Below are 12,152 nucleotides of genomic sequence, written 5' to 3'. Positions count from 1 at the left end.
AACCTGATAGGCCTTCATCTAGTTCTGCTCTGCCATGTGAATTCCCTCCTGTTGATGTCCTGAGAACTATTTAGTTAAACAGTAACAGATTCTGGAGGATCAGTCTCTCTTCCAATGATTTGTGCTGCGCGTCACGTACAAAAAGTTCAAGGCAAATCAAATTCGGAGCAGGCGACAGTTTCACGGTAACGACACACGACACTTGCTACTGAACATGGACTATTTCTGCTGCTCCCTGATAAAAGAAAAAAACCCAAGAAAACAGATATATAGGCTATGTTATTATATATGTTGACCTGTTGCTCAGAAGGTGCCTGTCATGAAGTTATGATCGTGGCTCTGGACTCTGATGGTAACTTGTTTTAACAAGCTACATAAAAGGTGATGCCCTGGCAGTGGCAAACAGCTTTGGTTTAATATTTGATTTGATTACATTAATGTTTAAGTGGAGATTCACAATAAATATTTTTTGCTGCTGTATGAAGGGAATACTGCTGGTAAAACGCACCTTATTTGTTTAAAGTGTTTACAAACCACGTGTTATTGCACTTTTGTGTATATAGCAGGACACTGAAATTAAATTTGCATTACTTTAGAATTAATTATTCAAATTTGCACATAACTATGAAAATCATGAAATTAATCGTGATTACAAATTGTAATGGTTGCCCAGCACCGATAAGAATGTTTTAAAACAACCTTCTACTTTGTATATAAGGAGCTGTCTGATTTGAAGAAGTTGTTTGACAGAGTGAGAGAAAACCTGTTGTGGTTATAGTGTTAAGTGCACCTGATACCCCTCAGGATGAAAAAGGTCAAAGTTCACTATGACAGAATGTCCTCTTGGTGCATTTTTAAGGCCATCAAGGCCACAGGAGCATGAATTTGACCACAATGCAATGTAGCGACAACAGATTGGGGTTTGAATAATATGGAAATATAAAACATTCACTTACAATAACACAAGCTGTATTCTGTTCTGAGCATTTAAACCAAACACCAGAAAGAACTTTGTTGAATATAGTATATTAGTGTAAGTGATGTTTGTTTTTCCATCCTGTATGACAGTTTATAATCCTTTGTATCAGTATTTGAGAAATTGTATTTGTGCTGAAGCACGTTCACCATAAGCATTTTAAGCTTGATTGTATGGCCCAGGACACACAGGAAAAATATTTTACATTGGAAATAATATTTTTGATCTTTTGTTCTTACTTACTATTGTCGTCACCACCTGCATTCTTTTGCATTATAATATATAATTACTGAGAAAAGTAGGAGTTACTTAATCCACTCAAGGCCACAGAAGACCAGTTTGGGGAGTCAAAACTTTTTGAGAATGTGTAAAATTTCACGGGCGTGGACGAAAAAATCTTGCATAAAAAGCGAGAGAGAGTGACACACAGCAGGCAGAGCTGCCAGAGAGCTGAAACATCCAGAGAGCTGAAACATCCAGAGAGCTTCAGCGCCGACCTCCATCTGCAGAGCTTCATCTCTCTCCTGCTCCAACCTTCAGAAGGTAAGACAAGCTGTCTGCTCTTCTTCTCTCTGACTGCCTTCACGCTTACGTACAAGACGACCTCAACCCTAAAAATCATTCTGGTTCTATGAAGATGCATCGTGGTAACTCAGGATATAGACAAGAAAAAGGAAAGAGGAAACGTGAATTAAGGAAATACTCTTCACTTCAAACCAGTCAAAAATTACATTCAATTTTTATTCATTTTAGAATTTTTGTTTAGTTTCTTTTGCTTTCTTTCAAAACCCTCCACAGCTTATTTCTGACCTTTTAATTCCTTATTCTTCATAGTTTCACGTACCAGGCTTATGACAAAGCATCATGTCAAGCAAATGTTCCACATTTTTAAAAACATCTGAAACAAACCTGTAGAGGCTTGAGTTTTTATCACTATTATGACTCATTATTTAAGTGGTTTCCAGTTCTTCCTACTAATTTTGTTTCAGTTGGTTATTAGAAAACAAGAAATGCATTACATCTTAACAATCAAATCAGGAACGCTCTCCCTCGTGTTTGTATGGTGAGGAATTTAAGGGTACTGACTTTACTAAGTGAACTCTCTCCCAGCTCTCAGACAGTTTACTGCTGAGGCTCCATCATGGGGAATCCAGGTGCTCTTCTCCTCCTGCTGGCAGGTGAGCAGCCATTTTAAGGGCTTTAGAATATCCCTTATTTAAGGTCAGCCTATATTTTCAACATTCAGTTTAACTTTCTTTTCGAAATGTATTTAAAATCCTCTTTTTAGATGTTACAGTGTGACTGAGAATATGTTCTGAAGTAAACAGCATTGATAAAATTCACTGAGAGTTAGAGGTGTGAACTGGGAATAGAAAGGAAAGTTGGTCTTGATAGATTGATGTATGATGTGTCTCATTTCTCTTTCCTTTAATATTCACTTCACTGTAGTCGCTGCCAGCCAGGTCGACCTTCTGTCTGCTCAAACTGTCATTACTGCTTCTGACGAGGGGGACATCAGCTCATGTCCCATCACTTTTTACGGACGCGAAGCCACAAAATATAAGGTGAGTAAAATGAAAGGCTTTATTTCCTAATCTTTTCACATTTCTTGGCGTTTCTTGTATTTAATTTTGACATCATTCTCAAGTCTGTGCGGATAATATGAGACTGCAATTTAAAGTAAAAATAACAACACCACTGTAGCAGTCAGCTGTTGCAGAGGGTGTGAGGACTGACTTCTCTGCAGTGATTGTGAACAGCTGACTCCTTTTTGGCCAATCAGGGTATCACGACTCCTATTTTAGAAAGGCATAGAAGTGGGGTCGACCTGCACACCTGGAGCTTGATGTAAACAGATCTCTCCACGTTTGCTTTGCACCGCTTTCTTGCGGGCTACAATGACTTTAACATATTACCGGTGGTACACAGGACAGCAGAATAGATCACATTAGCTGGTGAAGTAATGCGGAAAGCCATAACAACACATCTATAGTATTTTGCACTTAGCAACTGGCCGGTGTTAGTCGGCAAGCTAACAATCAACCTTTCTGAAGTTTACTGGCATGACGGTCTTTAGCACATAAAACTTATCCTGTATTTTAATGTCAATAATTCACAAGTGGAAGTTTGTGTTACAGAATGTATTTGCATTGTATCATGGTTATTATCTCCTGACTTTTCAGATTTGAACCCAATATTTCCCATAAATTTCCCCTCAGTTTAGTCTGAGCTTACTTTGTGTTTTAGAAATGAAGTATTAAGGTTAGATGTAATTATTGACTATTTTTACAATTCATGTTCTCTCTCTGTTTTTCCAGGTGTCCTTCCAAGATTCAACTGCTTCAATTTGTTTCAAAACCAACTCATCTGATACCGAACAAGACTGTGTTTTGATAACAAATCTAGGGACTGCAGACAGAGTGGTACAAACACAAACAACCGATGAAGTACTTGGAAGCGATCTGAAACTTGATGGGAACACCATCAGTTCCACTTCAAAGTGCCAAGTTAAACTTGAAGTAAAGGATAGCTCAGGCAGCTCATATGTGAGTCATAATAAGTTTTACGGTCCACACTTTAGTACAAAATTAGCATTTCTAAGACATCATGTGGCTTCAAGTCACAGCTTAAAATTATTTTGAAACCATTTCCTAATATTTATTGTTTTATGTCTCTTTATGCTTTTAGATCTTTGCTACTTTCCTCAACTTTGGTGGACAAGCAGCTCTGGGTATTGCAATCGGTTCTGCATTTGCTGCAGACACAATTGTAAGTACATGTAAGATGGAGGATTCAATTATCCTAAAAGTGAGCCAAGGAGGTTGTTTAACAGGAATCCTGAATAAGACCTTCAGGGGAAAAAAGGTTCACAGAGAATCTCTTTGCTTAATTTGTTCAAGCTGAACCAAACAAACGTTTTCTGATCGATTTTAAGATATTGTTTGTTTACAAAATGAACAGAGACACTTGTCACTTCAGGCGACCTGGAAACTTGTGAAATGGGTTAAAAAGTATTTTTTTGTTGTGCAGTGGATTCTGGAAAATACGTCCAGAACCGCAGCACACGTGACCTTCTGGGTTTTCAAATGTTAATTTGATCTCTAATTGAGATATATGAGATGTATGTTTTTAAAATTAACAATAGAGAAATATCACCAACTCTGCAGCTCTTTAGGGATTTTTAGCAGCAGCAGGTTCAGATAAAATCTCTTTACACTACCTGCCCTGCAGACCGACACAGTTATTAACTAACAGGTGAAGGTAAAAACCAAAACAGAGTAAAGGGAGAATAAATAATAGACTCTAACATGAGAAAGATGTTTATGAATACTCAGAATTACAGTATTGACCTTGATTTTTGTGTATCCCTTTTCAAGAGCTTGTCTGCAAAGGCTAAAACCACAACAATGGCTTCAATATCATTTTCTAAAAATGTAGATCCCATTGACATGTTCGTGGACCTGAGCGGATGCAGACTCTCAAGTAAGAAAATACGGGACTGGTTCTCTTCAGGCATCCTAAAAACACAATTGTGATATATTAAACTAATTTTCTGAACCTTCTGTCACCTCCCAGATGCCCCTTTTATACTTCGTACAGCCTATGAGATTCCCAACTCAGACACCTGCTCCAGCACCATCTGTAATGAGAAAGCAGTTCTGTCTTCTGTCAGTTCATGTGGAGCCCGGGAGGTTTGCCTGGGCAGCAACAAGTAAATATGTTTTTGCTTTTTATTTGGAATAAAGTTTGAATAAAGGTTTGACTGACAGGTGTACCATCAGGACTTAAAACCACTTTTTTCATTTCTGTTTTTCTTTTCTATTTCTAATAATAATAACTTTTTGATCAACTAATTAATCATTCAGTTTATAAAACTTAAGAGTACTTCACTGATTTAGCATTACGGCGGCTACATTACCCACAGTGCAACTCAACCGCTGTGAGTTTTGGAGCTCTGGGGTGTGTTATGCTAGTGGCAGCTAATGAACCCCGGTACCAAGGGTAATGTTGTCAAATGTCTAGTTTTGTATTGCCAACAGTACAAAATAGCCACAAATCCTCATGTGAGAATCAGAAACCAATGAATTGATTACCAATTATCAAAATGTTCTGTTGATCACCTCATGAATTAAGTGCCTGTTTGTTTCAGCTCTAATCAGATAAGAGCAGATTCTCTACAAACAGCTAAGAATGTCTTTCGAGTAGAAAAGTATATTGATTTTTTTTCTCTTTAAAACTATTAATATTAATATGAACAGCAAACACTCAGACTATACGGTTGCATTACAGCATTTCTCCAACAACTGTCACAAAGTTTGTGTGAGTTTTTCTTTAATGTGACTGAGTGATGTTTAATATTTGTCTGTGTCTATGGTTTAGTTTGTTAGAGTTAAAATAAAATACTTTTATTATGAGATATTTCTTTAAAGTTAAGACACAGTCCTTTTTTAACTTATTGCACATCTATGAAGTAGTGGGATTTACCAAAGACAGACAGAAGTCCAAATGTAAGCAGCAATAGGGCTCGATGACCCTGTCAAACAGACGGAGATATTTATCGTCTTGGACTTATTGTCTCTGAGTTATTTTGTGTAGACTTGAGAAAGCTCCGGCAGAGCCACAGAAGTGTTTTCACAGGATGAGTAGTAGTACTCCACAGTACGAGGAAACTGACCTAAAATTGGTGGAGTACCCCTTTAAGTTTCAAGTAATTTTCCTCTAATTGACATCTTTTCCCTTTCCGTCTCCATCAGATGCGCTCTGCCCACTCTCGTGTGCACTGTGACCGGCCACACTGTCGTAGATTTCTTTGACAGAGACCTCTCTGTCCCTGATCGGTGTGTATACGGTCTGATGAAGTCTACAGAAACCCCTGCTTTTGAGCTGTTTGCGGGTTTCCGGGAGAGACGCCGTGAAGATGTGGCGCTTTTAGACTACTTGATCCTATCACTGACAGAGCCAAGTGCAAAGATCTATCTGGAACAAGGTGGAAGAGTTCGGGTAAGCTGCCACAATCCATCTAAAAGCAAGTACCAGTGTATTTATGGGGTCGTTTTCTTCTTTGTCTGATCAATCATTGATGATTATTAAATGCCAGGAGTTACTTTGTGTTGATATGTTAAAGGGTGTTAAAGGTTAAGACAGGTGTGGAGGTACTTTTCCTTTCTGAAATATAGATGAGTAGAAGTGTAAAGCGGCATAAAATAGAAACGCTTATGTAAGTTTTTTAAGAAGGAATTCAGCATGTGTTGAATTATTACTTACAGGTTATTTTCTTATTTGTAGCAAGACAAATCAATTTTAAAGTTCCACTCACTGGCTTTGGAAGCTTTAAAATGACAGATATTTGCTTGCTATTAATAATTCATGTTATCAATTCTATCTGCATCTCTTTTATTATTTGTACTCCTCATGACTAGTAACTATAGCTGTATAATAAATAATCATCCTGCGCTCTGGCCTGTTTTGAAGTAGTTCTGTCACAATTTTAAAAATAAACTTCTAAATAATAACTGTTCTACAAAACATTAAGGCTACAGCTGTGCGTATAGCCAACATTTTTGGATGTGAACCTTACAGTGTAGCGTTCAACTCAAGTGTTAATGTGAAAAAACAATCGCATTCATGAGTACTGTTATTGTTTCAACCAGACTTTCCTTCACTTTGTCTCTCTGCTGTGATGTAGGTTAATGACCAAGTACTAACGCTCAATGCCACAGTTCAGACGGTTAACGGTGTGCAGCTCTCAAAGGACCAGTTTGGAGTTACTGCCTATTTAACTTCCGCCAAGGCCACAATCATTTTTGATGGCGACTCTGCATATGTGACAGGTACAGAAAAATAAATCCTATCTGGACAAAAAGAGAGAGACAACATGTTTGTGTACTTACACTTATACTTTAATTTGAAAACTGTGCTTATTTAGTTTATTGATATGTTTTTTTCTCCTGACATTGACCAGGTCGTTTTGACAAAGTAGAGGGCTTGTGTGGCAGCAGCACCAATTCAACCAAGACCACCACCACGAGCGCAGAGAAGTCCCTTTCTTACAGTGCAGCCAAGTACAACTTAGTCACAACCAAATAAATGCACTGACTGATATTATCAGTTTATAAATGTTGTGTTGGTCTCACATTTAATGTGCTGTGCTGTGTGTCGCCCCCTAGATGTGACAGTACGTACAGCGGTCCATCTGACCCTACGATCGACTGCAGCGCCTCGACCAAATTGTAAGAACGGACCCATCAAAACACACATTGAACACTGCTGTCATCCTGAAAACGGGACCGAGTCTTGTTTATTATACATTACTTTGGTGCCATTACACCGTCATCTGAGCACAGATCATTCTGGAAGATAAACACACATAATACTTCAGAAAACTGATCATTTACTCTCATTCTTTCTCTCTGCGTGGCTGAACAGCTGTAATCTCCTGAGCCAGGCACCCTTCACTGCTTGCCACAGCCACATTGCCCCGGGGCCCTTCATTAAAACCTGCACAGACACTTTGTGCAAATACCCATCTGTGGACGGCATCAACTGCCAGTTTTTGGAGGCGTACGCCACGTCCTGCTTTCTGAAAAGCAACCTCGTGCTCGGGGACTGGTGGTCAAAGGCCAGCTGCTGTAAGAACTCCGTTTCACTTCTATGTTTTATACAATCACAGATAAGTTAAATCAAATTAAATTGTTATTGATTTCCCCCACTGCTGTTCCGGGCTGAAACAAATCCAAATCATACAGAAGAGAGAAAAATTATAGACGGAAACAGAGTAACTCTGTGATGTCTGCTCTAGAGATGTGTTGTATAAATATACCTTTACAAACACTTCCACTGTTTCAGGACCAGATGAACATTTGGACTTTTTTCTGTCCAGTAAAGATTACATCGTAAAAGTATACAATGTCCATCATCCTTCATCTGACAGTGAACCTCATTTCTGTGTGTCTGTCTGCAGCTGCACCTTCTAACCCCTGTCTGGACCTGTACTGCAGTACTAATGAGTTCTGCGGTGAGACGTTCGGTGACACCAGCTGCGTCTGTCGGGCCACTTTTGCCTCCAAGTACAAAGCAACAAACAGTTTGGGTAAGTGCAACAATCATTTTAAGGTTGTAATGTTTCTATAGGGGGAGAATTAGTTCAGAGGTCTTTTAACATTAGACCAAATCAGGATGATACAATTGTTCTAGTTTAATTCAATGATTCCCTCCTGACCAGCGCTACTGAATATGGTTTTATTTTATTCATAATTATAGAAAATATTCTATTTAAAAATAATTTTAAACAGAATAGCATAAAGTAAATACTGTACCTGTTGAATACTTCGTGGTGATTACTTTACTTCTTTGTCCTGTTCAGGTGATCCGACTGTCTGCACTCAGGACTCTGCCGCTCTCACTCTGGCTGGGTGTCTGCTGCAGGAAAAAGGCATCGACTACACCGCCTTGCACCTCAATGACCCAACCTGCACAGGTCACATGGACAGCAAGACCCACATGGTGACTTTCAGCTTCGACAGCACCGACGCGTGCGGGGTTAAGGTTACGGTGGGTACTCTGCTCTAGTTTTATTTCTCTCAACAAGCACAAAATAACATGCAGTTTTAATGTATAACTTCCCAGTAGACTCATTCATTCCTAGATTCCTCGAAAGGCCTTCATTTGGCGTGGGAAACTGATTTGTTTGACACTTGGGGGCAACAGAACAAGATGAAAACACACCGTCTGACTTACCACTTTATAAAGTTGCCTATGTACACCTCCATCTTCTGTTTCGATCATCAATAAATTATTCAATCATCGTTGATTGTGTGGTCCTTGCTAGTGAACTTTAGTGTGAAACAAGCTGGATGATTAAGACATGGACTCTAAACCATCTTATATTTATCAGTTTTCTTCAGCTGAAAGCACATCTGTGTTCCTGTCACACTCTAGACGAACGGCAGCCAAGTCATCTACAAGAACACCATCATGACGAGAAACGCCTCCGTGGACACCGTCATCACACGCGGCAACCAAGTGGAGATCGACTTCTCCTGCTTCTACACCCAGCCAGATCTGAAGAATGTGGCCTTCTTGATCAAGGACGGGTGTGTACCAGCTTCACCTGGTTGTTGTTGTGCTGACTGCCGCTTGTTGAAGCTGATCTGAAGTGTGTGTGTCTGTGCTCTCCAGCTCGGTGGTGCAGCAGATTGTATCTGGAGCTTGGAATTACACTCTGAAGATGAACGCCTACTCAGACGCCGGCCTCACACAGCTTGTCGGGCCGACCACTAAGATCGGGCTGAACCAGAAGATCTGGATGGCGCTGAAGACAGAGGGGCTGGACGACAACATGGTCGCAGTGGTGACCGACTCCTGCTGGGCGACCAGCGAGTCATCCCCTGATAGTGTGCCAAGATACGAGCTCATCACTAAGGGGTGAGAAAAAACTCTGAGGCTGTCAGTGGCTGTAAGAATCAGACTTTCCTGCCGATGAAACTGATGTCGTCTGTTTTCATGTTTCTGATCAGATGCAAAAACCCTGCTGACAAGACCGTGAACATAAACGGAAACGGGGTGGGAACGTCCAACGCCTTCTCTTTCAACATGTTCGAGTTCGCCGGGAAGAGTAGTGAAATCTACCTGCACTGCAAACTGCAGCTGTGCGTCACACAGGGGAAATCCTGTGTCCCGGTAAGCAGAGCTGGAGGAAATCCTCCTTTACTTATGTAGAAGTAGTAATACAACAAAAGTCCTGCATAAATACAGAAGAATTATGAGTCACTTAAAGTAACAAAAGCACTAACTATTCTGAATGGTTCCTTCATGGTGCATATTATTGGATTATTGTCACTGATGCATTAATATGTGAGCAGCTTTGTTGTTGTAGTCTGCTGAGGTGGAGCATACTCAAAACATTACGCTACTGTTGACCTTCATAACGACAACACAGTCCGAAGCCTAAAACCTAACCATCCTCTCTGTCTTACAGAAATGCGGCGGCGGTGGAAACAGGAAGCGCAGAACTGCAAGGATTGAATATGCAAATGAAACCCCGGCCCTCATCACTATGGCCTGGACCAATTAGGTAAAGACAGTTTTGATTAATTTTAGGGGATGTATAAAGGCCAGACCCTGATTAAGAAGTCAGAGGCCCCTGTTTTGTGGGGCCCCCACCTGCCGACCCCCACACACACGTGGGCACAATCAAGACTCTGAATTTTAAGGTCCATTGCACGCTGCCCATTGCTAATTTAGATTAGCCACAAAGCTATTTAGTGCCATGTTTATCAGTGGAAGAGCGCTAATTCCAACGAGAGCTTAAATTCTAGCGTTAAACTTATTCTAAATATATCTGCGAGCTGCGTGTCTGTAGTTACAGTCCAAACTATACAGGACATGTAAGCAAACTTGAGCTGAACCTAACACAACTTCCTGCCAAACAAAGTTATCTAGCACCTCTTTCACATGTGCAACGGTGTGAAGTCATGTAGTTGTTGAGAAATGGTTTCTCATTGCTTTGTTTAAAATTAGCAGCAAATATTTATTGATGTGCAGTTATTTACATGTTTAGTTGTTGAGACTGTAATCTAAGGCTCAATATCTGAAATGTAAACTATAAAAAACAATTCTTCTTTTCTTGGCTTAGGCCCCAAGTGTGCATGGGCCCCTGGGCCTGTGCCCAGAATGCTCATTGGATAATCCAGGCCTGTTAAGACTTGATCTGTGCTCCCACATCACTTAAGAGGGCTCCAGAACCCAGAGGAAGAGGACTCACTGGCCCGAATTTAATTTGATAATTTGATTTTAGTAATTAAACCAGAGAGAGATTTGAAAGAGCAACGTTGGATGTAAAATAAGAGTTTAGTTTCTAAAGTTGGTCCGGTTGGAGGCGTGAGAGGAAAGGTCAAGGGGTCATTAAAATCAAAGGGTTAATCCTTTCAGTAGTAGGAATGTGATCAGGAAATTTTAAATTTAATGGCAGTCTCACATTAAGATTCTGATATTTTCTGTTTTTAAAAAAAACTACATCAGACACCAAACATAAATCTAATTTTGTCTTGTTGTCTTTTCAGGTGATTCCTGAAGCTGGGTCCTAATAAGGAGCCTGAAATCTCACTGGTCATGAAATCATTGCTGTGAAACAAGAGATGATTGTCATAACACTGTTTTTCGTTTGGCCCACCAGAGATATAATACGTTATTCCTGCAGAATCCATGCTCATTTAATCCAATGACTCATGCAAATAATTAATGGGATTTTGAGGTGAAACATAATCTTTAGTGAAATATTAGATGTGAAGAGAAGTGTGTAATGAAGAAGGGTGAAGAAGAAAGTTTATCAAGAGGAGGGAAAATACTGATGAAAATGGTGATGATTAGTAGATTGAAGTTTCTATTAATCAAGTTTGTCAGGTAAAGCTGTAAAACATGCTGTTGTACCATCATTACATTAATATTGTGGTTGTTGTTGTTGTTGGCAAAGAAAAAACAAAAATAATAATAAAGGGAGTGGGTTAATACACACATGAGTTTGCTTCATTTATTCATCTTCTTTTCTCTTTTTGGCATCAAACCCTATTTGTTTGCTTTTTATTGGTGTGGGGGGGGGCAAAGTCCAGAGTTAGTAGGCTCAGATGTTGATCTTCAGAAGGCCTAATGAAGGAGCTTAACATCAAATATTAAAGAAGTGGCCTATTTATTACTTACATGGTTGAGACAATTTTTACCATCTACAAGCTACAATGAACAGCATACTGTGTAACTATTTAGTCTGAAATATCCTCAAAAACATCTGTAGGCTACTCACACTTTGCGATCCGTACCGTGCCCGAGCAGGTTAAACCCCTGAAGTCCGGTTCGTTTGACCTGTGAGAAAGAGAGAGAGGTTATTGTTATTTATTCTCCTGCAAATTAGCAGGAGCATAAAGGGATCCAGCTGTAGCTCTGTATCTGTGCTCTTTGCTCCACCTGAGAGCTGCACTTTGTCAGAGGCCCTGAAATTAACCTGTGTGATTTGGGGTTAATCACCTGATAGGCAGAGGAGGCAATTACACATATTTCATTTCAAAATCTTTGTTTTGTCCGCACCTCTTTCCTAATGTAAAGTTTTATTTCGCATTGCCTTCCTGGCTCTGGCTATTTCGGAGCTGGCGCATATAGGAGGCGGTTTACTAAGTGACCAGTCAAT

At 39.8% G+C, this 12,152-nt stretch overlaps 1 protein-coding gene across 1 annotated transcript; it reads left to right on the top strand.

The window, feature by feature from the left end:
* The first annotated feature begins 2,117 nt into the window (after window positions 1-2,117).
* On the top strand, window positions 2,118-11,700 carry LOC119915626 (alpha-tectorin-like). Its single transcript, XM_038735244.1, has 17 exons — window positions 2,118-2,154; window positions 2,426-2,541; window positions 3,665-3,745; window positions 4,354-4,459; window positions 4,553-4,688; window positions 5,731-5,977; window positions 6,663-6,807; window positions 6,939-7,038; window positions 7,144-7,206; window positions 7,403-7,605; window positions 7,938-8,066; window positions 8,340-8,527; window positions 8,915-9,069; window positions 9,155-9,400; window positions 9,493-9,655; window positions 9,954-10,049; window positions 11,038-11,700. The coding sequence occupies exons 1-16, from the start codon at window positions 2,118-2,120 to the stop codon at window positions 10,047-10,049; spliced, it is 2,211 nt and encodes a 736-aa protein (XP_038591172.1). The 3' UTR covers window positions 11,038-11,700.
* The last annotated feature ends 452 nt before the right edge of the window (window positions 11,701-12,152 follow it).

This window comes from Micropterus salmoides, unplaced genomic scaffold (genome assembly GCF_014851395.1).
Source record: "Micropterus salmoides isolate LMB-PRFRI ecotype aquatic unplaced genomic scaffold, ASM1485139v1 Ms_hic_scaffold_1, whole genome shotgun sequence".
In the NCBI taxonomy this organism is placed as follows: domain Eukaryota; kingdom Metazoa; phylum Chordata; class Actinopteri; order Centrarchiformes; family Centrarchidae; genus Micropterus; species Micropterus salmoides.
This window is presented reverse-complemented; position numbering and strand designations above follow the sequence as displayed.

Coding starts and splice junctions, on each gene's coding strand:
- LOC119915626 (XM_038735244.1), top strand. CDS start 2,118: ATGGGGAATCCAGGTGCTCTTCTCCTCCTGCTGGCAG. Junction 6,808..6,938: donor CGACTCTGCATATGTGACAG/GTACAGAAAAAT, acceptor GACATTGACCAG/GTCGTTTTGACAAAGTAGAG. Junction 7,606..7,937: donor GTGGTCAAAGGCCAGCTGCT/GTAAGAACTCCG, acceptor GTCTGTCTGCAG/CTGCACCTTCTAACCCCTGT.